The 26513-nt window shown below is 45.1% G+C and overlaps 1 protein-coding gene across 11 annotated transcripts in view; it reads right to left on the bottom strand.

Annotated features, from left to right (window-relative positions):
- Positions 1–26513, bottom strand: part of PCSK6 (proprotein convertase subtilisin/kexin type 6) — a 154321-nt gene that overhangs the window by 49821 nt on the left and 77987 nt on the right. For 10 of the 11 annotated variants that reach the window (XR_004002337.1, XM_030577701.1, XM_030577705.1 and 7 more), the window contains 5 exons: positions 21190–21300; positions 20176–20319; positions 18106–18182; positions 15684–15772; positions 4909–5081 (listed from right to left, as the gene is read on the bottom strand). Coding sequence is in view for 10 of the 11 variants with exons in the window: in XM_030577701.1 (XP_030433561.1) it covers positions 4909–5081; positions 15684–15772; positions 18106–18182; positions 20176–20319; positions 21190–21300 (594 nt within the window). In the remaining variant the exon portion in view is untranslated. Of the gene's footprint in view, positions 1–4908; positions 5082–15683; positions 15773–18105; positions 18183–20175; positions 20320–21189; positions 21301–22263; positions 22379–26513 lie in introns of all 11 variants that reach the window. The other variant, XM_030577707.1, reaches the window with a different exon arrangement.

Genomic DNA, 26513 nt, shown 5'->3' with positions numbered 1-26513 from the left:
AGGTTCTTTGTGGATCTTGGAATTGGTTGTGAATACATGATAACAGCCTGAATTGTCCCCAGGGGGTCTCAGGAGAGTTTTCATCCTGCTCAGCTAGAAGCAAGAGAGGGACAGGTAGTACTGCCCCCTGGGAAACCTCTTTCTCCTGCTGGCCAACCTGCAGCTTTGAGGGTAGGGGCCATGAGATTGGCCATGCTCCCAGACTTTGTCCCCTGCCCCTGTGCACTCACTGGACCTCCTAATAGAAATTCAGGAGGAAGTTCAGACAGCAATAGGGTCAATGGCAGCACAGTTTTTGCAGGAACGGTGATGCCTGGGAAAGCAAAGGAACCAACAGAGCAGGTTTGCTGGGTGCCTTCATGAATACACCAGATCTACAGGTTTGGGGTACCCCATTGCCCCCTGCCTCTCCCCCCAAGTCATTGATTCCTAGATTTTAAGACCATTGCAGTCATCTAGCCTGACCCTCTGAATGACAGGCCAGAGAATCCCACCTAGCGATTTCTGCAACAAGGCCATAACTTCTGGTTGAGCTACAGCATCTCCTTTAGAAAGGCATCCAGACTTGAGTTAGCGAGGAAGCAGCCACCCCGCACTGCAGTAATTCCCCTCCCTGTTATTTCCCGCCTCAATTTGTTCCCATCCCCCTGAAGGGACAATCTGCAGGGAACTCAGAGGTGGATCTCAGATCTCCCCGCTCTCCAGGGGGGCCTCTGCAGAAAGGGGTAACGTGTCTCAAATTTGGACCAGAAACTTCTGTTAGGGTCTAATTGTGTCTACTCCAGGAAGCTGAAGGCTTCTGATGTAATTAAATGCAGCAAGATCTGTTATTTGGAAAATGCTTGATGAAAACATTTCCTGACCATTGGCAGCACGCATGTGTGTGGGGGAGCTGCAGGAATCCCAATCAGCTGTGGAAGCCTGCTCTATCACACATCTTCCATATGGGAAAAAAGAGTCTAAGGGACAGCCTGTTTCCCTGATTCTACGTACACCTCTACCTCAATATAACACAACCCGACATAACACGAATTCAGATATAACGCGGTAAAGCAGCGCTCCGGGGAGGGGAGGCGGGGCTGCACGCTCTGGTGGATCAAAGCAAGTTTGATATAACGTGGTTTCACCTATAACGCAGTAAGATTTTTTGGCTCCCAAGGACAGCGCTATATCGAGGTAGAGGTGTATTTACACTGAAAGATTTCACATACACTTCAATTAAGCCCTCTGCAGACTAACTGCCCCAAACAGGAAATTAACATTGGCTGGGGCCCATTCTGCAAAAGTCCTTGTTTTAGTAACGATACTTTGCAATTATGCATCACTTTCACCCCAAAATTGCAATGAGATTTACAAAGCTAGGGAGCCGTTATCCTGATTGTACAGATGGGAAGCCAAGGCACAGAGCAATAACAAAATTTGCTCTGGATCACAGAGTGATTCAGCAACACAACTGTCCCAACTCACTGACCGATTCTCTACACTGGAAGGTGCAGCTTCCTTTCCTGTCAGTCTCTGATACATATAGCCTCAAAAGGTTATTTGAAGACAGAACTTTGGTCCTTCAGCTTTGCCGGGCTCCATTTTAATGGGCTTAACGGCTGTCAACAGGAGAGCTCAGCTCTGGTTAAGGGGAGTTCTCCTGAGTTAACATTGCTTCAGTTCAGTGGTGTTTCAATTTAGGTTTTGCAATGCGTATTTCTTGGGCTAAAGGTCACGCTGGGTGCATTGTTACAAAGGATAAAATAAACACTGTGATGCCAAACGTGCACGAGGAGATGCTGGCCGTCTGTTTCACTACAGCAATGTCTAGTCCCTCACAGAGGTGCTGAATTGGCTAGCTGGCTAAACTACTTTATCATGATAACCCCTTAGTGAGGGTTTATGCCAAAAACAGGACATTCCCCAAATTTCACTCCCCCAAAAGGTTTAAATTTCTAAAAGAAAAATGAGGCAAACATGCCAAAGTAAGGCCTGAGAAAGAGGCCTGGCTTGTCCTCAGAGTCCAAGGAGATTTCTCAAGACTGGGCTTAGACAATTGCAATTTAAGATTCCCCAGGGAGCCTCTTTTCCTCCATACACGCTGAAGGGACCAAATCGCTGGCTTCAGTATTTCAAGAAAGCTGTGACAAGTATGATTAGTCCCATCCAAAACATCCCTGCCACTTCCCACCCCTTCAGTGGACAGTACCAGAAACTGCACAAGCCTTGGATACAGAATCATTTTCACCTACCACGGGGTGGGTGAAGAAGGGTAGATTTCTGAAGGGTACCAAGAAAGGTCTTTTGTCCTGTGTAGTTGGCTGTCATCAAAAATACTGCAATAGTGCCTCCTCGAGAAACTCTGCATGAAAGAAGCTGGTTTTTCATACAGCACCCACCCAGAAGATGGGGGTTAATCTATCAAAGTAATCTGCAAACTTCTCCTTTGAAGGCTCTGCCTGCAACTCTGCTCTCATTCTCTTATTCCTCACTCTTGGACATTGTGCATGACCACACCTGATTATAAACTCCTCAGAGCAGGATCTGGGTCTGCCTTTGGGTTTGTACTCCTACACGATAAATCATAATGTTCTTAACATTTCCAAAGTCTAGGGAGATGCCTGCACGCAAACCAAAGGCCAGGACCCATCACTCCTTCAAACTTCTGCTACATATTAATGGGTCCTTATCAGTGGTAACGTCTCAGAAAAGAAAAACCATCCCTGTGGCCAGCTCAAATCAAGAAGGCCACTCAGTGCAGAGCAGCTGTTGAAAAAGCTCTCAGACGTCAGGCTGTATCAGCAATGGGAGAGAGAATAAGGAAACAGAATGACATTGCTTTCTTCTACTTCTCATATCTTTCCACCACAATCATCATTTTTTCCAGTGTTGGGCACATGATATGGCCTGGTCTGTAGCCCTGACACTATCTTCCATGGTGCATGGTTTCTCTAGGAGCCAGCAGATCAAAAGATGTTCCATGGTTTGTATTTCACTGCATTCACATGTCGGGTCAGTGGAGTAGCCCCATTTCCACATACTGACTTTTAGACTAAGACTTAAAGGTCAGAAGGGACCATTATGATCATCTAGTCATACCTCCTGCAGAACGCAGGCCACAGAAACTCACCCACCCACTCCTGTAACAAACCCCTAACCTATGTCTGAGTTATTGAAGTCCTCAAATTGTGGTTTGAAGACCTCAAGCTGCAGAGAATCCTCCAGCAAGTGACCCATGCCCCATGCTGCAGAGGAAGGCGAAAAACCTCTAAGGCCGCTGCCAATCTACCCTGGAGGAAAATTCCTTCCCGACCCCAAATATGGCCATCAGTAAAACCCTGAGCATGTGGGCAAGACCCAGCCAGCACCCAGGTTCTACCAGCTCTTGTTTGGAGGGGATTTAAACATCTCCAAGTCAACCCCTGACACTGTATAAACCAACCTTTTGAGCTGACTTAAATAGTGAATTGACTTTGGGCCACGTCAGCTCCAGGGAGATGCAGCAGAACATTCTAGAAAAGGGTCAAGAAAGTGATTGGTGTTTGGGGAGGGAGTATTTGGGGGTGTTAGGAGAATGGAGGCAGAGATGGACAACTGGAAGCTCCTATTTACTCTCTCTCATAACATGAATGCCAGAGGTCACTCACTGAAATTAAATGGGAACAAATTTAAGACAGATAAAGGGAAATACTTTATGCAACGTGGAAATAACCTATCACACTTACTGAGACAGGATATTAGGAGCTTGGTGAGACTAAAATAAGAATGAGATCGTCACATGAACAGGGTGTGCAATTACACTAGCCTGGAAAGTATTGCAGAGATGAGCAATCCTCATGCTTCAGGGTATGTGCTGATTACTAGGTGGGGTTAGACACTAACTTCCCCTTCTGCTTCACTGGTGCACATAATTCGGAGCCCTGGAGCAAACCTTCAAGTCCAAAGCCCAGTGCCGCTCTGACACTGCCAAGGCAGAGGGGAGGGAGACAGGAAGCAAAGTGTGCACCTCTCACACCCCAGCAGCCATACTGAGCACCAGGCAAGCAGCACGAGCAGGCTGGGAAACAAGGAGTTCTCCCTGTTCCAATCTAGCAGGGCTGGTTGTCAGCTATAATGCCAGAGTGGGATGCAAATTGAGGGGGGAAGCGAAGGGGGGGGGCAGCGGACTCTCCTCAGCACTATAACAAAAAGAAAAATCCCTCTCCCTGCAGCCCCCAGTGCCTGGGAGAATAAATCTGATTAATAATAAAAAATGAGCTCCCTTCAAATACTCTTGATTTATTAACCCAACGTAGCTTCCAGTCCAGGATTTCAAATTAGACCCGAGTCTGCTATGAGCTCTGGATCCATCTGTTCTCTCAGGGATTTCCCTGACATGGGGAAGTGCTAGTTTAGGTTGGTGTTGATCAGTGCTCTAGAGGAAGCCTTTTATTTTATTTTTAATGCCAGACATGTGCCTAGAATGTCTGTGCTGAATAGATTTTATAAAGCCTCCCAAAGAGCTTTCTGTGCGTTGCTTTGGTGAGCGGGGTTAGAATCACTTCTATTTATTTGTCACCGAGCCATTTCTAGGGATACCAGATGCTGAGAAAGTGTTCTGAAGTCACCTGAGCTTTGTCGACACTATGAAAAATTGGTCATGAGTCACCCCCAGTGCAGCTCTCCCTACTGTAGCCGCAGTGTCAGATGTGGTATAGGCAAGGCATGGACAGGGTAATCACTCTCTCAAGATGATTCTCTCGACCTTAACTTTCTTTCCTTTGTTTAACCTTCTACACCCAGCTCACACTAATCTCAGCCCCAACACACACACACACACACACACACACACACACACACACACACACACACACACACAAATTTAAACTTCATATGGAGCAAAAGGGAGAAAAATACAGTGTCGCCAGTGCACTCGATTATCCACACCTTTTTAATGCCATACTCAAAAGCCTGTTTGGCCAATTCACCGGGTCCATCAACTGTCTTCCCATCATCATCTGGCCCCCAGCTTGCGCTGTAAATGTCAATGTAATCGGGTCTGATGCCAAGCGACTTTGCTTCAACAACATCTGTTACATCTCCATCTAACATACGAACGCCTAAAAGCACAAAAACATTAGACATTAGGGCTGAATGGGTTTTATGAAAGTGCCAGGATTGCAATCAAAGGCCTTTGTTAGAGGCTGCCGAGAACTGAAAGGCTTGTAACGTCTTGAATAGCTGAAACCAATGCCAGTGTGGGCACCCTAATGAGCTCCGCTGCATGAAGTTCTTACACTATTTTGGAAACCTTTCCCCCTTTCACTTTTCTCTCTGTGTGTTGGTGATTTGATGGAAAGGAATTGAAATGATACGTCATTTGCAGTGCTCTGAGCGTTCCGCTGCACGAGCAGGATTCAGAAAGCAGCCTGGTCCAGAGTGAATCTAAACATTTCCCCAGCGTCCCTCTCTCTAGAAGTAGTAGCACTCACAAAGTCACACTCGTAGAGTCCCACATCTGCTGGAGAGAACATGCCTTTAAAATTATTTCAGTCATAACATTTCTCTGTTAAAAACTCTCCACCCTCCCCCCCCTTATAATTACAGTTAATTCATTCTGATGCCTGGAAGACATTCATTAGCCTCTTTCCTGAATACTCACCAAAAAGCCCCATCTGAGAATGCAATAGGAATGTCTCTGACGTTAGTTCATGTACTTTTATCTAGCAATAGTTACACCAGGCCCCAAAATGACACAATGCGCCAGCTTTCGATCAGGGACAAGCTAACTGCTTCTCAAAGAAAAAAGGCTGAAGGCATTTGCTAAAAAGTAAACGAGACAATTTCTAAGGCAGAGAAATCGCTCGTGCGAGCCTACTGCTCAGTGAGCAGTGTGATATGGGTGACTGTACAGGAGATCGTCAGGCTTTACAGTAAACTTAAGTAAAGGATGGGCACCCTTGGGAACTTTAGAAGCCCCAGGACAAGATTTTCAAAGCCAACTAGGGATTCAGACACACAATTAGAGCTGGACATTTTTAGATGAAGTGTTTTTGGTTGGGAAAACACTGATTTGTTGAAATGGAAAATGTTTGCAGAAACATGAGTTTTAATGAAACCTTTGTTAGGATGGCTTCTCGGGTCCAGGATGAAATTTCTGGACAGAGAAAGAAGGAGACAGCAGAACAGCCCGGAGCCCCATGATGGGATATGAATGACCCAGGTTCAAGTTCTTGCTCTGCTCTGGGCTATTGGCTGTTCTTGGGTGGGTGGGTGGACTCTTTCTTCCATGAACAATTTCAAAAGGTCTCAGTTTCATATCAATGTGGAATCCAAACAAATTCCTGCTGCCTTGAAATGTTTCACGACCTAGAATTCTTGTCGTTCAGCCAGCCCCATACACACAGCTGGGAGCTGTCTCTCTAAACTCCTTTGGTGGCTTTGAAAATGTCAACCCATGTTCATATCTCCTGGAAAAGATGGCGAGAATTTTATTTGTAACTGAATAAAGATTCATCAGTCCCTTGAAATCAAGATGAAAATCAGAGAGAGGAGAAAATCCAAACACAATATCCAAAACGCAGTAGGACAAGCAGACCATTTGCAGCCTAACCTCACAGCAGCTCCACTAGCCATCTGCAAATGCCAGCAAAGTTGCCCAAGAGATATGGTGAGGGGGCAAAACCTGACCACTGGAAAAGAAGCCTTCTAAAGCTTGACATCGAGATGCTCTAACTGCCACGCTGAAGAGGAGGAAAAGTGATAGGTGTGATAGCACATTTCACTTCAGCTCTATCATTTTTCTTGAAGTCTTCCTCACACCGATACATAAGGGACCTAGGTTTGGGAACAGTGAATCACTGTCACTGTGAAGACTAATTCAAATAGAGCAGTGTTTCCCAAACTAGGGCCACCGTTTGTGTAGGGAAAGCCCCTGGTGGGCCAGGCCGGTTTGTTTACCTGCCATGTCCACAGGTCCGGCTGATCGCGTCTCCCACTGGCTGTGGTTCGCTGCTCCAGGCCAATGGGAGCTGCTGGAAGTGACGGCCAATACATCCCTTGGCCCGCGCCGCTTCCTGCAGCCCCCATTGGCCTGGAGAAGTGAACCTCGACTAGTGGGAGCCGTGATCGGCCAGACATGTGGATGCGGCAGGTAAAGAAACCGGCCTGGCCCGCCAGGGGCTTTGCCTACACGAGCAGCGGCCCCAGTTTGAGAATCACTGTGGTAGAGACAATGTCCGTATACATCATCTGTTAATGGTACACTAGGCTAAGGATGTGTATACATGTTGCCTTTGGCTTGACACATCCCCATGGAGATAGGGGAGGCTGCGTCTGATCACAGAGGTTATCCAGTAAGCAAAGCCTGACCCAAGGTGAAACTGGAGTGACTTGTGTACCACCCTCTGGGAACAGAGGCTCCAAGGAGGCTGGGTGGGATAGGGATTCAAGGGGGAACAGGCTTCAGAGGGAAGTCCCTGTCCCTCCCCCCACCTCTCTGCTAATGAGACCTTGTTGCAACTGGTTGTCCTCAACCCCCCCATCACAGGTTCAAAGCACAGGCAGAGCGCTGAAAGCAGAGAAGAGGAGTCTCCTTCCCTCAGTGCCAATGCCACGGCATGCAGGCACAGTCAGGAGTGATTGCAGGAGAGCCGTGCTCAGCTGGGTGTGTGTAGGAGAGACGCCACAGTCGGAGCTGGGACAGGCCCAGGGAACTCGAAGGCCGGTCTCTCTCTCACCAGCAGAGTTGGTCCAGTAACAGATATTACCTCACAAACTTTGTCTCTCAGGTGATTTTAATGACTGTTGGCACCGAGGTGAGACATGGATTTTCATAAATCCATAGATCCCAAGGCCAGAAAGATCCATTGGGATCACTAAATCTGACCTCATTTTGTGTCAAGACTTAACGTTTTGAACACCTTACACTAGGTTTTGATATCAAAAACAGCCCCAAGGAGGGACATTATTGAGGCAAGAGAGCCTGGCATGGAGAGGAAGACTGGGGCCGAGTGCTCAGAGCCCCCCATGGTAAGAGGGGGCAATCGGAAGGCAGCTGCCCTGGTGAAGATCAACAGTGGACAAAAACAGCTCAGAGCCGTCTGTTTCCTTGATGTTCAGTTAGTCTGGTTTAGTAACTCTATTAAGTGGCTTCATGGCTGAAAGTTAGCACTGGATCATTTTTGTGCCTACTGGAGCCTGCCAACCAGACGCCTATTCATAAAAATGCACTTCCCTTTCCACACTTATTTTTCTTAAGCCAAACAAATGCAGACAGATTTAATTACCGTTGCAGCCGTGCTCTGGACCGCAGGCAATTCAAATATATTTTTTCTAATGCCGTCTGCTGCTAGCAGGGAACAATCTTCAAAATACAAAGCAAAGGAGCAAAGACATTTACCAAAGCTTCTTTTCTTTGTAAAGTGAACTAACGAAACTGAAGCGAACACTAAAAAGTCACCCCTAGGCAGGGCTACGTTTTACAGCAGCATTTTACATTTCCTAAATAGCATGGGCAGGTGACAAGGAATTGTTTTTTTGCATGTGCTACACAGGTGCTTATTATTCAGACCAAACAAGGTTTTTTTCAGATAGCTGGTCACTATCACACCTTAATTTATCCTGGATTGACAGATGTGAGGGAAAACAGCGTTATCACCACTGTTACTTTATCTTGCACATTATTCATTTTTAAGAGAAAACCTTTTGTAGCATCATAATTTAAAGCACTAAACCCTTCAGGCGGCGGGAGGAAAAACTAGCTTTCCAATTCCACGTGCTAGCAACTCTGGTGCAGTCAGCTGGAGTTGGGGGTGCCTGGCACCTTGCAGAATTGGGACCCCGCTCAGCTCATGATTGGAAGACTCTTCTTCAGAGTGACATGTCCAGCACTACATGTAAGAGAAGAAGAGCTGGAGTAACAGCAGCTTTGGGACAATGTAAGCCATTGGCTGAACTACGTGCATTAGGTGTCCGGCAGGTCAGGCAGAAATGCTCCTCACATCCACTTCACTTCTACCTTGCCTTTTGGCTCAAATCTTGTCATTTAATATCTGACAAGTCCTGTAAGGGGTGAAGGTGAAGCTACATCCCAGGCCTGATGGGGATACTCTGCCCATCTGGAATGTCTAGGAACCAATGAAGGATTTGCCTTTAGTGAGTCTGCAGTGAAGAGATGGACATGTAGAGCAGCACTGGGACTAAGGAGATCTGAACTTAATTCCTGTCTCAGATCCTGGAGCAAGTCACAATCTCTCTGTGCTTCAGTTCCCCATCTAAAATGGGGCTAATAATGCCTCACAGAGATGTTGAGACATTTGCAAGGCACACTGACAATGGTACCGTCCATACCTACGTAGATGGCCTAAAAAACAAGCTGTATAAATTCTCCCTTTACTTTGTTCCCATTAAAGATGTTGCCAGTTGTGCACTTGTATAGAGGGAAAATATCCCCTCAGACTCATCACATAGCAGATCCAATATGCTAGCAATCAAACCCAAATTTACATAATACTGCAGCAGGATCTATAGGTTAGAGAGTTTGGAAGAAGGAAACCAAAGTTAACTAAGAGACGGGCGGGAGAGGGAAATAAATCAGCTATTTCCCCACAGAGCAAGCAATAAAAGTTTCAGAATGCAGGCTGTAAAGAAGAGAAGGGAAAAAAGAAGGTATGCCAAGATCACTGTTTGTTTATTAAGCAGTAATGTATTTCGCCTACAGCAAATAAACAGCAATGCAAGAGCAATGAAGAACAGCCAGTAAAATTAGATTGTAGCTTTTTGAGTGTGACAAATAGGCCTCCTTGACAAGTTTTGCTCATTAAATCGCGAGTTTATTTTAGTAATCCATCTAGAATCACTTTTGCTAAAGCAACAGCACATTCCATTCCACATTTGGTAACTCTATAAGGTTCGGTTTCAAAAAAATTGACCAAAACCTACAACCTCGAGTGGTCTGCCAGTTTTATTGTCTTGGTCCACAAAGCGTTTCTAGTCTCCCCAACATGTGCACACATGGAGGTACTCATTAAAGAAGTCAAATTCAAAAGGGAGTGATGCATTTTTTATAAAGCTGACAAGTAATTCCTGCCTCCATGGTTATTAAGGAGTGCGCACTTGAAATATACCATGTGCATTTTAGGCCCTGATCCTGTAGGAGGCAGAATACCTGTAACTCCAGCTGCAGTCCACAGAAAGGCCCTGCATGCTTCCACCAGGCAATCAGCATCCTCAGTTTGCTGCAGCCTCGATTTATACTGATGGCATTAGTGTCTTTCAGTGCTGCCTGCTTCGCAAAACAGGGAATTGTCACAGGTGCCTTTAACCAGTACAGAGTTCCAGTGAATGTACCACACTTGCATGTAGTGAACGTTTCAAAATAGGGTCTGCATTCGTTCCCCTGCATTGGGATCACACAGAAATCAGATGTGCCATGCACACGGACGCACATGCGTGTACACACCCATGCAGAGAACTAGGCGGACGCTCAAAAGTTAAAGAGAGAGATACTCCTGTTCTGGGGGGAGTCTAGTGGTTGATTTATTGGATGCACTCACTCAAGTCTCATTTCCATGATTCCATCTCTCTCACCAACAAAAGCCAAACACCCATCAGAAAAAAAACAATCCTCTACAAACTCCAGTAGCGCGAGAGCAGCCTTCAGGGCAGGGCCAAGTGGGTAAAATAAGGCATCTGGTTCTCTAAATGCAAGTCTCCAGGATTCCTTCGCTTAGGTCTCAAACAGTGGAGCTGAGATATAGAATTTGTGCAGGGGATCTGGAGTAAAGGGTCAGCTGGTGGCATGATACAGCAGAGAAATACAGTATCTTCTTCAACAACTATTTTCCTTATGCTAAGCTGAGGTCACAGAAGGAAATAAAAAATCTCAGCACGAGGTTCAGTCCAGGCCCAAAACACTTGGGGGTGCAGCCTGGGGCAATCTCGTTACTGTCTCCCAAAAAGCACTTTCCCTGAGCACCTGTGCTAGTGGAAGAAGCAAAGTGATCTTCACACCACAGAGAGAACCACAGCAGTATACTTGCCTGGCCATTTCACCCAGCTACTGCAGTCACAGCTGCGTCGTTCCCATCCTGCAGCTTTTCCCTCCTGGCCAAACACTGAGGCCAGGGCTATAGCAGAAACTTGCTAGGAGAATAATGTTGGCTAGGCGCCTAATTTTTTCACATTTCTATACTGGCAAAAGCCCTATTGTCAGTTATACTGGCATAAACGTGCTGCTGGTGGTGAAGCTTATTTTGCTAGAGGAGCTGGTAGAACCACTGGATAAGCTGTGTCTGCACTAGGGGTTTGCTGTTATAGCCGTACCAGGATAACTATACCAGAAAACCAAGCTGATTAGACTAGTGTTTGGGGTAAGCTGATCCTTTAAAATGCTCTAAATCTTTTTGTTTGCATTAGCATATCTATGAACCAAACTTCGTGATTCTAATTAGCATCATGAATCAAATTTACTGATAATGATTCATTTACTTCATTACTGTTTGTTATTTGTATTACAGTTGTGCCAAGGTCAGGGGGCTGGTGGCCCATTGTTCCAGGGTTTGTACAAAAGGTAGTTTAAAAATTAGTCATTTTCAGTTATATATTGAATATATTTCGTTAAATGGAAATCTCAAGTTCCTGCGGGGATGGAAGGACAGGAACATCTAAATGTATTTAATTAAAAGTAACATTTGCTGTTGCTCTGCAGTTGGCTCTGAGAAAGAAAATGTATTGAAGTGACACAGGTAGCTGTTCAAACGCTGGGCTAGCAATTTTACCCACAGCGCAAATAGGCAGGCTGGCCTGCCCGGGAGATACTATATCCAACATGCTGAGCATTCAGGAGAGTAGAACATGGAGAGTCAAAAAACTGATGCTCTCTCTCTGCAGCAGGAGCACCCTATTCCAGCCCAGGATGTGCATGCAAAGAATGTAAGAGCATCTCTGACAAACACATGGCAGTTGCGGAGATGGGATCCTATTGAAAACCATGCTAATAGCTCAAATCTCCATCTGCCGGAAAGTGCGGCCCCCTCCTGGTATGTGTTGTTTGTCTGCAAGGGCAGGACAGAAAGGGTCTGAACTCTGGGTGCTTGGACCCACCTGCAGCAAGAGACGCATCTCTGAAAATGACCAGCCTCCGCATCGACAGGAACAGCTGCTCCCCCACCCCCAGTTTCTAAAGAACAATATGTTTGTCTCCACCATCAGTAGGGGGAGGGGGCAAAGAAGGGATGCAGGGAAGAGGAAGTGCAAGCAGAGTCAGAATGAGCTCCACCCTGGCATCTGGTGGTGAGCTGTGGAAAAAAAAAAGCCTTCAGGGGCTGATCTCGGTTGCATGGGCACACCCACCTAGCATGATGGGACTGCTTGCCCAAGTGGTCACTTTGGCTGCTGTGGGATCCCTAGTCTCTTTGTTATTGGGGCAGGAGTAATAAAGTGTTGTTATCCTGGGGATGTGAATCAAGGACAGTAGAACTGCACTTGGCATTTTATGATGGAGGGACTCACCCTCAACTTAGAAGCACTCACTAGATAAGGGACACGGGTTCCAAAGCCCAGTGAATTGAGAAAGACTGGGATAGGTAGGGGCATTTGGCAGTGTGGGTCCCTCTTGATGGCTCCAAACACCACTTTGATCTCTCCATAGTGTAATAACAGAATTAATTTTGACTCAGTTAGGAGTCTTGTTACATGCTGCAGAGCTGAAGCTACTGATTCTGAGGTCTAAGCATTAGACCTGCTTTGGACTAATGGTTCTGTGTGCCAGCACTGAGGCCCCCTACTAACAGCTGACATCACCAAGAGCTGAAGTTACTGAGAGTGGAAATCCTTGAGAGATGTGTTAGGGGTGGGAGGAGGCTGAAGACAAGTTGATGAACGGCTAGCAGAGAGGAGTGGCTAGCAGGGCGGCTGGCGGAGAGGCGCAGCTGGTGGTGAAGACTGCAGCAGAACACCACGGAGAGGTGTGGCAATCGGCCGTCAACCTAAACAGTGGAGAATGTAAGATACCCCCCATACCTCCCCACTTCCACCCAGGCTCTCCAGACGAGCTTCTGAACTCTGGGGGCTGCACTAACCAGGGACAGAGACTGTGGGAGGGGTGACTGTTGGGTTGCTGGACTTAAGACCATGAGGGGGAAAGGACACTGCCAAACTTACTTGGGGGTGAGTATTTTGCTCATGGTTTGTGTTATGAATCCTTTTTGTGGTGTTTCCCCAACATAATGCTGCATTGTTTCCTTCCTTTATTAAAGGCTTTTGCTACACTCAGACTCTGTGCTTGCGAGAGTGAAAGTATTGCATCTTAGAGGCGCCCAGCGGGGTGGTATGTAAATTGCCCCAGTTCACTGGGTGGGGGCTCGAGCTAGTTTTGCATTGCGTTATTGAAACAGACCCCCTAGATACCGAACCCAGCCCTTGTTGCTGCCAACTCTGATGGGCAGAAGGGTTACAGAAGAGAAGAGCAGTTTCCTTTAAGGGAGATTTGAGAAGGATGTGTTGGAAAGGGGACACGTGTGGTTGACACAAGGTGAACCGGACCTCTATCTAGCTCCAGAAAGTACATGGTCTCCTGCTGACTTCATAGAAACATAGAATCATAGAATATCAGGGTTGGAAGGGACCTCAGGAGGTCATCTAGTCCAACCCCCTGCTCACAGCAGGACCAACACCAGCTAACTCAACCAATCCTCAACTAAGTCACACTTAGGTTTCTCTACAATCAAAGGACCACAGATGTCCCAGCAGCACTTCAGCCCCACTGCACGTTGGGCCAAAGGCTATGCAGCCTCTGCCTAAAGAGATAGGAGAGGCGGGCACAAGAGGGAAGAGAGAAAGGACCCAGAATGAGAGTGTAGAGAATAGGAAAGAAAGGAGGACAATGAGGGATAAATAGGAAGGAAAAGGGGTAGGAAAGTCTGTACAAGGGAAAGAAACCCAATAGGAATAAAGGAGCTGTTCCCCACTTCTACTCACATCCTACCCTACGTTTCTTTTGGAAGCATCCCAAAAATCCTCTCACAGCCAGCGCAGCTGCATTCCCATGTTCCCCGCAAGCTCAGCCATCCTTCTCAGAGGCAGCATTTCCACTCAGCACTAACAAAGTGCTGCCACCTGTTAGCAGCATTGCCAACTCCCAAACAGCTGGAAGACGGTGCAATGCTGGAAAGGCGCTCACCTGCCAATCTGCGCCCAGGCCCCTCCCTGGCGTGCAGTTCCAGCAGCTGAGTGGAGGGCAGCAAAGTGGGATCGCACAGCTGTGAGAAAACCGCACCAATTCCCTGCTCCACAAGTTGCACTTACATAATGGAAAGTGGCAAGCGGCTTGCATACAGCAGCCCCTGAGAACAGTATTTTATAATAGCCTTGCCAGTAAAATCTATTGCTACCAAGGCAAATTACAAAGAGCCCAGAGAGCGAAGCATGCAGCGAGACAGACTATTCTAGATTCCAGGATTTAGATGCAAGAAGAAGTGAAAACATTGGGAGGAATTTTCAGACAGGGTCTGACTTGATTGAATACATTCCCAAAAGCCTATGGAAGCTTTGTTTGTTCCATTTAGGACAGGTTCTATAAAAGGCTCAATCCTATATAAATCACGTCAGCTCAATTTTATATTTAAATATGGGAAAAAATCCAGGAGGATCATACAGGGAAAAAGCATGCAGCTGCTCCCATAAACCCCCAAACTGGTCCTTTACCAAACGAAGACCTAACCCTGTTCTTTTGACTTCCCTGGTCAGTTCCAGTTGGAAGGCAAACATCCAGGCAGCCATGATTAGCCCCTCTGAATGATTACAAGTGGAGCGTTAATCTCTGATGTGAATATTGAGCTGAACTGGGGTGTTGCAGCTTCCCTCATTGAAGCTGGTGTGGCTGACTACCAATGAGAAGGGGCCACTGGTTTAGCTGGCTGCAGGATGACAATTCTGTTTGGCAGCAACTTCTGAAGTTTTGAAATTTATTTTTGTTCTACACTGGAACAAACCCAAAACCTCTGAAAAGTTTCTGGGGACAGGGAGTCATGTCCGAGTGCCCACTTTTGGATCAGGGTGTGTGCTCCCATTCATCCTGCAGACTGGGGCCCCACCTAGAATGTAGCCAATCCAGGTTCAAATCCTTGCTCTGACTAATTCAGACCAGAGCTTTTCGTCCCAGATCACTCTGGATCAGGTAGGGCGGGCATTTAAACCAGGTCTCTCACATGCCAGGCCAGTGCCCTAATCGCCCAGCTTGAGTGTGGGAGAAATCTCTCGCTAAAAACCAACCAACCAACCCCAAAGAACCCCTTCCCAATGAAACCGACACATCTTGGGGAAGGGGTTCCAAACAGCTGCAGCCACCTGTGATTTGTACTAACCGAGGATCTACAAGATGCAGAGGGCACATGGTCAGCCATGTCTTCAAGAGCGGAATTCAGCAGGTCCCCAACCTCTTCATGAAAATACGTCTCCACTGTCGGGGGTGAGGGGTCGGGGAGGGAGACGCTTCAGGATCATTCTTAATCAAGGACATAAGGGTGTCCCGACAAAGATTCAAGGCTTTAGCAATTCCAGACCAGGTCACTGCTCCAAGCCTCACTGGCCCCCTGTCAATCTCAGTTCAAGAAATCACAACCCACAAGTCCGGACTGGCAGAACTACAGGTCCAGGAAATAAAGGTGTGTAAGTAGCAAACCACACACAGAGAGAAAGCCCCAGCTTAGCTTCAGCCTTACCTCCTATTCTTGCATTATACGCGATGCCCACGATACAATGAGAGTTGTTTGCTTTAGCTGCAACTTGTCCAGCACAGCGGGTGCCATGTCTGAAAAAAAGAATTTACAGTCAGGATACATTTCCACGTAGGTAATTGACAACACAATCACACACAGATGTGTACCAAGTGAGTGTATGTATTGTATGTGACACCCAGCACCAGGACACGATTGCTAATAGTCACGTTGCTGCTTAAGCTATTTGCAATGTTGTATCCCATCATGTCTCCCTCTCTCATTCTACAGTGATGTCATAATGCTCCATCTGCGACACAAACTCAGGCTTAAGTCTTCCATAGCAGACGAAACTGACTTGAGAGAGCGGAAGCTTTTTATTAAAAAACCCCACAATAACGGCTAGGGGAATAGAGGACATTAGTGGCCAAGTAAATTGCTTTTTGGTGTTAATGTTTCCTTTTCAAATGTGCTGCCATGTGGAAGTCCCACTTTAATCTAGGTTCAGAAAGTGTGACAACATTTTGACATCTAAATGGAAAAGTGCTTAGAGGCTTGGCATCATTAAGGGAATTCACAGATAGTGACCCTTAAAAATATAGTTTTTGGTTTGTCCTTTTAGACAAGAGGACACATTTCCAGTTAGCTGTTCAAGGACCCCACCACACGACTCCTGTTAGCAGCAGCAGCAGTCACATGAACATTAAACCCCTGAACATTCACCCTCTCTCTGTTCACAAATTGGCCTTTAGAAGATTCCCCCTGTATGTGGCCCGTTGTGCTGGGTGTCACATACAATACATACACTCACTTGGTACACATCACTCATTTGTCTTAAATGGTAGAGCTGTTCATTTTACAAGACATTATGGGACACAGGGCATGAAAAAAGTCTATTGGCGTTTGTTTGATAGAAAGTTACTTGGCAACTGGTGTTTACATGAAGAGAGCTATGCTGTATGGTTGCAGATGTGTATACACCACATTAGGAGGACAGAATTACATTCAAATAAGGAGTTCGGGGCGCAGTGGGGAGTTGAGCTGACAGAGCACGGACAATTGCTATAAAAAAGTGTGTGATTTTATATAATAAGTTCTATGGCCTCACCAGCATACCTGTCACCTCGTCCCATAAAAGGATATGGCAGAACTGGAAGGGATTTAGAAAGGGGACAAATAAGAGGGGACTTGATAAAAATATATAAAATAATGAATGGTCTAGGGAGGGTAAACTTCTGCTCTCTCAGTCTCAAAACGCAAGAACAAGGGGGCAATCAATAAAAAGGTGGCAAATTCAAAACCAATAGAAGAAAATACTTTTTCACAAAACTCAGAATTAGATTGTGGAACTCACTGCCACAGGAAGTTGCTGAGGCCAAGAATCTGATAGGATTCAGAAAGGGGTTGGACATTTACATGGTTATTGAGAATTTCCAGACTCAACTTAATTAACAATAAGAATTTTGGAAGGGATATTAAATTTCATGCTTCAGGGTTTAAGCAAATCTTTATTAGAGGTCAGTATGAAGGAGGCAGATGATCCAACATCTCCTATTAGGGGGTTCTAACACCCTCCTCAGAAACAGGACCTGGACTAGATGGCCTACGGGCCTGATCCACTCGGGCACATCCTATGTTCTTAAGAAGTGAGCAAGGAAAGACAGTGTATAATTATCTGAAGACAGTGGACGACATTAAACTGATGCCTACATGTCACATGTCTTCCCCCCTTGGAGAGGGAACTGCTCCAGCTCACTTGTGCCTCATTCACAGCCTGGGTGGGGCCTGATAGAGGACAGGCGTTACCTTATAAAGAGCCAGAGAGGGACAAGAAACAGAGAGAGGAAGATCAGGAAACTGCAGAGAGTCAGAAAGGCTCCTGCAGGGAAGTCCCTGACACCAGGGGAGTTTGGAAGCTAGAACCAAAAGACTGAGCTCCAGCCGGGTAATGTCTGGGAGTGACGGCTGAATCAGAGGAGGGTCTTAGGCACCTTGGGAAGGAGGAGATGGGTTGGGCCCAATTTAAAACTTGGGTAAACTACCAGGGGAGAGACACCAATGAGTTCTGTTTGTGACGGACTTTGCTGCCAGCCAGAGCGGAACTGGTGAAAGGGCGGATTGAAGGGACCAGAGAGAGGAACAGCACAAGCCCCAGAAGGAGAGCTGTGGGGAGGAAAGGTTTGGGCCTACGAGGGCCACTGAAGATAGGGTGACCAGACAGCACGTGTGAAAAATCGGGATGGGGTGAGGGGGTAGAAAAAGCCCCAAATATCGGGACTGTCCCTATAAAATCGGGACATCTGGTCACTCTAACTGGAGACCATGTGCAAGATGAAATAAGCTAGACCCCAACTCAAGTAATTCTACTTTTAAATATTCACAGCCTCCTAAAACAATTTACAAAGGAATTATCAGGAATACAACATACTTATTCTCGTTGCTGGCATCGTAGCGTGGACTCGGATCACAGTCATTGTCATTGACGTCATAGCTTGCCTGAGGATCCTAAAAACATTTCACTTTGGTTAGTGAGCGCAACTAGTCAGAGCACAGACCGGACCTAACGCCCACTTAGGAACACGGAATTAACCCAGCACGTGTAACAGGAAGAGATCACCCAAGCATGCCCCAGCAAGGCATGGCTCCCCCTGGAATTTACATTTAATAAGCAACTGTAACATTAACTTGGGAAGCCGTTGCTGCTTTGGAGGGGAGAAGCAATGTAAATGGGGCCACACTCGTTGCTGAGATCTGACAGAGACATCTCATCGTTCAGCCGTAGTTCAGGCATAACTGGGATGCCAGGCTCAGTTATTGCAGAATGCCCTTTCCCTACGGTTATAAGCTTTGTCTCACCACTGACAAGAAAGTGGTTCAATATTTCTGCCTTTCCAATTACACCCTTCTGGGAGGCTATAAAGTGTTCACTCTACAAATAAAATGAAATACTTAAATGAAAAGCCTGTGAGCCAGGTAAGATGCTACATTAACACTAAGAGAGCACTCCAAGGGCTGGGGCTGGGGCTGGGGCTGGGAAGATGACCTATGCAATCACCTGGCACTTCTCATTTAATTCTCAAGTATTTGCTTAAGACGAACAAAAAGGCTATTGGCATTCATTATTAAATCCAGCACACTCCTCAGGCTGGGAACCGGAGCTTGCGAGCCCAGAGGAGAAACAGCTGAAAAGGGCTCACTGAAATTTACAAGGAACTTTTTTTTCCTTAGTGTGCAATTGCTTGTCAGCCAATGGAACGTGCCTGTCCGTTTGCTGGGTGTGGGCCCTTCTTTACAGTAACTTATTTTAAAGTGTTTAGAAAGCACCTATCCAGGCTCTTTTACAGCTTTTTGAAATAAATTAAAGGAAGAATTAATCTATTAAAAATGACGAGCTTTGCACTGTGAGCTGAATCCTGAGGTCTAGCATCTCTCACTCATGGGAGTTTGCCTGATAGGGAATGAGGGAAAAACGGAGTTAGGACCCAGGATCTGACACTAAAATCATTAACTCTTCGGGCATACCTATAACAAAGACATGTCAAACCTATTAAAGCAGTGAAAAGAAGAGGATTCTGGGCACAGAAGACTCAGATTGTCAGAAATGGTCCCTGTCAGCATCTTACAGACCTGTAGGAATGCTACATCATGTGCTGTTTTATGTATTAGAACATTGTCAACTGTTGCAGGAGAAACATCAACCAGCGAACTCTTGGCTTGACAGGTAAAGAGTGTTTCAGTTCCTGTTTATAACTGAGAGAGGCATTCCACTCACACACCTGTGTCATCCAAACACTGAGCTAGCGGTGAGTCAGCAGGGACTGGCACATCAGGGACTTCACCGTAAAATGGGGATCAGGTGAGAACCAGGAGAATTATACTAAATGTATTGCCTCCATCCAATATGTGTCATGATCAAGCTAGAGAGGTATGAGATACAGTCCATGTTGCCAAGATGGAATGTGATCCAATGCCCATCACGTTCCTAGTGAGGATTTGGGCACTGGGTGTTTGGCAATCAGGATCTTTCAGTTAAAAAGTCAGCCTGACTCAGGTACTAGACTTCCCAAGGCCAGGAAAGAGATTAGCTATGGAAAGTCTTATGTCTTGCTTGATCTCTTTTCAAACTCTGGCTAGGCAAAGCCATTTACATCATCATCTTTGTTTTTGGCCACAGGATGCCTGATTTTACTACAGGAGACTGATGAAGGTTTAAAAATATCCCACCACCATCTCCTAGTCAGCTGGCTAATCCCCAATGGGAATGATGTTTCAAATCTGAAGTTTTGCTTTTTTTCCAATCTTTATGAGTATTCTGTTGATGACTGATCTTAAAATTATGTTTTCATTTTTAAAGTTCTTCAGAAACAAATTCACTGGGGGGAAAAAGTCTCTGCTCCCATTTTCCTTGAACTATCATATTTTCATCATATTTTCCATTTGACGTGCCAGTCTAAAAGGTTACAGAGAAGCGGCAAACAATTATTATTTTTTTACTTACATAGTTTTGTACGAGATCAGGATGACTGGTCTCTATGCCATCATCAAGAATGGTCACCACCACGTTTTTGCCAGTATATCCTCTCTGCCAGGCTGCTGGAATATTCATTTCTGACCTGCAGCGATTGTTTTTAACTCCACAGTGCTGAGGGCAGAAATAGCAAAGGGCAAATTATAAAACTGATCCATCCCAATGTGCCAATGAGTTCAAAGCATCCCCAGTTCAGCTGAAGAACGATACTGTGCAAACGAATCAAATAATCTGAAAAATACATTTACATTCCACAGTTTACCAAGCTATTTGTAAGATTGTTTTAAATTTACATACTAGATCAAGAAATCCCCAAACAAGTTAATGAGGAGAACTGAAATCTTAATATTCTTCGGTTCTTCCACTTGGGGGATCTTCAAGTTTGTATGACTATAAAGTAGCATTTCTATCAAACTCCTTTATTTTAAATGACTTTCCCTACCAACCACAAATCAATGAATCAAAATAAAATGATCTTACTGCATACAGGTAGCTTCAGCCCTTAGAATTTTGTACCTGTAATAAAGTGATCATGATGAAAGCTAATTGCAATAAAACAATAATACTCAGCTCTTCTATAGTGCTTTCCATCAGCAGATCTCAAAGCACTTTACAAAGGAGGTCAGTATCATCATTCCCATGTTACAGATGGGGAAACTGAGGCACAGGGAGGGAAATAACTTGCCAACTGTCACCCAGCAGGTCAGTGGCAGAGCCAGGAAGAGAACCTAGGTCACTTGAGTCCCAGTTCAATGCTCAGTCACTAGGCCATACTGCCTCTAAAGACGACATTCTTCTGCATCCTGGGACACATTAATACAGCTACAAAGCACATTCACTGGATGCAAACACAGAAGTCAATGGGCTACACTATCAAGAGTAATGAAACTTTCAATTTTTTTTAAAAAGTAATTTCGCTGTAAAATAACCCTACCATAGAAAAAGTACCTGGCTAGCAACAAGACGACTACTGAAGATACTCACCATATACCACATTTTAGACCACATTGGGTCATTGAAGTGAATCAAAGGAGGGTCACCCCGAACGTGTCTCTTAACTCGACGTTTCACTTCCTGTTGCTGTAGCCACTTCACCTACAGAGATTTTAAATGATTGAATATGCAAATAAATATATAACAAAAACACTGGCCACTCAAACATTGTATATACAGTATAAATGAAAAATCCCAAGCAAACAAAACAACTTTTGAAACTGAAAGGCCTTTAACATTATATTCCTGACTGATTTCTAACCAGCCTGTGGATGGTTTTCCTCACCATGGAAAAATCTAGAGTAAATTTAGATTTTGCATGGGGCTATGTTCTGTTCCAGAAAGAAAACGAACTAAATCTGAAATGGAAGAAGTCAAATCTACCTTCTTTGTAGGCTCCTTTATCACATTTGTAAGTTTTTAAAGTACACCGCTACCTCACTATAACGCCATCCGATATAACATGAATTTGGATATAACGTGGTAAAGCAGACCTCTGGGGGGGCGGGGGGGGCTGCACACTCCGGTGGATCAAAGCAAGTTCAATATAACACAGTAAGTTTATTTGGCTCCCAAGGACAGCGTTATATCGAGGTAGAGGTGTACTATGGATGGAATATGTAACGAGATAGTCTAATTAGATGTTCTGGATACAAACAGAGCCAGTTCTGCAAGCTACTACTGATATGGATGAGAGTTTGCAGGACTGGACCCACAATGGACTAATTCTTGCATTTGACAACAGAATATATACACAATGCCAAAGCACAGCTAACAACAACAACAGTGCAGACTCCCACGTATACCATCAAAGCCAGGCATATCCTGGCTTTCCCCACTCCGAGTGCCCGGATTCTTTTTAAGGCAAAGCCTTATGAAGCCAAACGATTTGTCATTCACAAGCAGAACACTTTGCCCAGGCTCTCAGAAAATGGGTTTGTGGTTTCTTTTTTTAACTTGGAGGGGAAGTATTAGCAGTATGTCAAGGGTGAGCTTGTGACTTTGCGGGGTTCAGGTCCCTGCCTGGTTTGTTTTCCTCTCGAGAGTAGGTGATTGGGAACAGACCTGAACTCAGCAGAGGCAGGACTCTGTGCTGGAGACTCTATTGTAATTAGAGAAGGACTGGTGCCGACAGTGGCTTTCTTCTGGGAAAATCAGCATCTGCCTCTGCCTGGGGGACCTAAGGGGAAGGAATGGAATGACTTGGTGAGAAGGGGTCCAGAAGGAACTCCTGCCTGCAATGAAAGCCTGAGAATTTCCCATGCAAGGGAATATTAACAAGTGAGAGCCCAGGACAGATGGGTTTGTGTAGATTTTTAGTGGGATGCATGTGAGATATTATCCAGCAAGGGAAAGGGCAGTGTGAAGGCCCCAGCACTCAGAGATAAGCTGCACCAGCGCACAGACATGTGCCCCGAGAGAATGGTAGGACAGCACGTTGCTCCATGGGTTATACATAAAGGTTTGGTCCCTAAAAACAATATTAACTATGAGCTGAGTCAGCAAAACACTTACGCACATGCTAACCAACAGTATTATCTATGGGCTTAGTCAGCAAAAAATGTAAACGTGTGCTTAAGCCCTGTTGTAGGCAAAACACTTGGTTAAGTGAGTAGATGAAGGATGACTAGTAAATTCTTCATTGGGGAAGTACTTAAGATGATTTGCTGAACAGGGGCTTATTTTTCTTTCTTGCTGGTGATATTTTATCTGTTCTGCAGAACTGGTTCTGACATTGGCAGACCAGGTGCCAGCTCATCTCAAAGCCCCAGGCCAATTCATTTGTGCATTAGTATAGATCAAGGTGACTGTATTTGGTGTTTAAACTTCACAAAATGAATGGGATGTCACTTGCATTGTGTTCACTTTTCTGTATCCCATTATAATGAAGTAGCAATTTATACTGTGTATACCCCTGTAACCAACTAACCCATCAAAGGGGAAAGAAGCCTTGTAGAATGCAAATGAAGAACTCTAACAGAAAAGAGCTCATTTCAAAGCAAGTGGTCTTTGTGTTGATGACTGGAGGTCAAAGACACAAATGGCATTTTTCACTCTCCGTCATCAAAGGAAAAGCCCACTTGGGTAGAGACACTGTCGGCTTGCTTTCTGTGAGACGAAGCTGTAAGTATGGATTCAAGAAAAGATCCTTCATCGCTGGACTATTTGGACTCTTACAGGGAAGTGCGCCAGATGCAAGGCAGAGATCCCCCGAGACAATCATGGTACCCTGAAAAGACTTTTGGGAAACTGGCAGTTTAGTACATCACTGCCACCCTTTGGAATTACAAACTGTGACTCACCTGTGCATGTATTTTATTTGCTTTAACCTTTCCTTTCCTTAGCTAATAAACCTTTAGTTAGTAGCACTGGCTACCAGCATTGTCTTTGGTGTAAGATCTAGGGTACCAGTTGATCAGGGGTAAGTGACTGGTCTCTTGGGACTGGAAGCAACTTAAATATGATGCGAGTTTTGGTGTAAGTGACCATTTTATTGCAAAGTCCAGTTTGTCGGGGTGGCAAGATAGACTGGACATTCTAAAGGGACCGTCTGATTCCATGGTAAGACTGGTATAGTGATCCAGGAGTTCATATTTCTTACTGGCTTGGTGAAATCTAATTATAGAACATACCCCCAGTTCGGGGTGTCTGCCCTGTTTTCTGGCAGTCTGCTCTGAGGTAGGCACTCACAGTCCTGAGCCACTCCAGACAGCATGACACTGGCAAAGAAATGTCTATATATCAATAACAGCTCAAACACATTTCAAGCCACTTCGGGAGAGATGCGGGCCGCTCAAGTCAACAGCAAAACTCTCATTGACTTCAGTGGGCCTGGAATTTCATCCTCTGTTCTTTAAAATGGATTTGAGGAAACCTGGCAGCCGGGCCTACAACTGACCAGAATAATTTTCAGTCTCCTTGCCCTCAGGTTTATTTACGAGTTGTAGGACTAGAATAATATGGTCCCAAAGACTTAACACTGTCCAACATCAGACAGTTTTAAACAAAGTTCGGGACTTGGAATACAGAGATTTCAACCTGCTTTGTACCACGGCAAACACACCATTAAGAATCCTTTTCACCTTTTAATAAAGATACAGAAAACGAAGGAAAAACAGTTCAAGCATTTGAAATGTCAAGTATTAAGTAAGGCTTTCATATGAACAACATCCCTTGTTCCCTTTAACTCAAGAGAGTTATTAGAAGGAGGGGGGGGCTTGTTTGACCATCTTTTAGGTGGTATCATAAATAGTAATACCTGTCCTATTGGGGGAAAACAGAAGAAGTTAGCTGAGATGGGCAGAAGCGGTTGTTAAAGTCTGTTCCCATTTCCTAAAAGACCAAAGACAAACACACGAGAGAGGAGTGAAAACAGCAAAGATAGAAAATGCAGCTTCTGATGCTGCCACCTCACTGCTGGAGAAACAGGCCCAGAACACAATCTTATTAACCACTTTTAAGGCCTTGCAAATTTATACCAGCATCGGGCTGTGTAGGGCACTGCTTTTAGTTGTGCTTTTGGTCATAGGCTCACTGCAGTATTGCAAAATATCCAGTCTTGGCCAGCTAACCCAGACTTTTTACAGACAGAAGGCAAAGGAGGACAGAAATTAGAAGAAATAAAATGGAGGGGGAAAGGACACATGGGGGTGAGGGTAGATGGCAAAGTCTCACTCCCACATGGTGGTTGGGATTTAGTCAGAGACGGTGGAGGTGGTGTGGTCATCTAGGTTTCTCCCTTTGGCCCGATCTGGTCTGGACATCTTTTAGGATATCTAGTAGTGTTATGGTGGATTCTAGAGTTCCAGGAGATAGTGGAGATGGCAGCCATATTGGTAGAGATCACTCCTTTCAGTCAGCAATCGCTGCCCTCCTCCATTCATGTCCTCCAATTTTCCTCAAAAAATCTTTTAAGGACCCCAAAAAAGAGTGATGGGTGGACTAGCCCATACCCTCATTATTTTATCCGCCACACTAATTTTGGTTCACTGATTTCCATCCCCTACTTTTCTTGTTTACCAGGCATGATCTGAACACAATACTTGAGTTACACCAGTCAGCCTCTTTGTTTGTATGAATTCAGTCTCCCTTGTGCACCTTTTCCCATCAGCATTTGTTTGTCTAAGCTATTGTGGCATTTTATGAACTTTCACTTTTCAGAGTGGAGCTCACCTGTGATATCTGGGTCTACAGATTTACCCTAACAGTCCTAAAACAGCAGGAACATTGATTCTGCTTCTCTTCTTTCATCTGCTAGCATTAAAATCATGTTGGCTTCATCTAAGCACACCAGGTACTCTCATAATACTTAAGTACTCTTAGAATGCAGCTTTATCCAATGTCCACATTCAGACCATTCACACTGATAATCAAGCCACTGAATTCCCTCATCAAAATCTCTATCAACAGACCCTTAGTGTTGAAGAGGAGTGCTTTTATATGCTCCTATGAGCATGTTTTTCCATGTAAACCATGCACACTGGCCCCAAAGCCACACATACATATCCTGAAAAATAAGTCCCACAAGCTTGACTCGCTGAGTCTTTGCTGATGAATTAAAAAGGGAGGGATTGTTTGCATGCCGTTATGGATTTAAGCCACATTTTCTCCAGACTCCATGCACTGATGGAAGTCACCATTCATCTTCCATAAACTGCAATTAATAAGTTAAACATGAAGGCAGTCATTGGTTGAGCAGGCTCAAAAGTGCTAGGGTATTTTTTCCCTGAGCACTCTGCCTTCTACCTAAAGTGAGCAGCTCTCTGCTTCCAAGCTCAGGCATTTTTTATCCTTACGGAGAATACTTCTCGGCAGAAGATCTAGGTTCACTTTTCAGGTCTAGTACTGTGACATTTGTTGGGGTTTTAGTGGTGGGTGACATTCCGCAAGATCACATGTAAAGCGATTTTAGAAAGGGCAAGGTTTGTCAAATGCCACTCTTAGCCTGAGTTAACACACAAGGAACTTCTTAGCTACCCTATAAGGTGGCGGTTTTAAATACGTGTCATGCATTCCCTCTTTATTTCTTCTTTTCATCCTTCTCCTGCTCTCTCGTGCAAACACAGTAGTGTATACTTGCCCCCAACAAGAATTCCTCTCTCTTTTCTTCAGAGAGAAAAAAGAAACTTACACCCACTGAAATCAAACAGAATGCTTTGAAATACACGTTTTCTTTCTTGCTTCAAAACACAAGTAAAAGTACCAGTATTTTGACATGTGTTGGAAGTTAGATGACTACAGCTGATAGAAGTTTTTAGTTCAAAATATTTTCTGATGAAAAACAGCTTTTCATTAAAATGGAAATTTGGGTGGGA

This window comes from Gopherus evgoodei, chromosome 10 (genome assembly GCF_007399415.2).
Source record: "Gopherus evgoodei ecotype Sinaloan lineage chromosome 10, rGopEvg1_v1.p, whole genome shotgun sequence".
Lineage (NCBI taxonomy): Eukaryota > Metazoa > Chordata > Testudines > Testudinidae > Gopherus > Gopherus evgoodei.
Note: the sequence above shows the minus strand (reverse complement) of the source record. Positions and strands in the feature narration are given on the sequence as shown.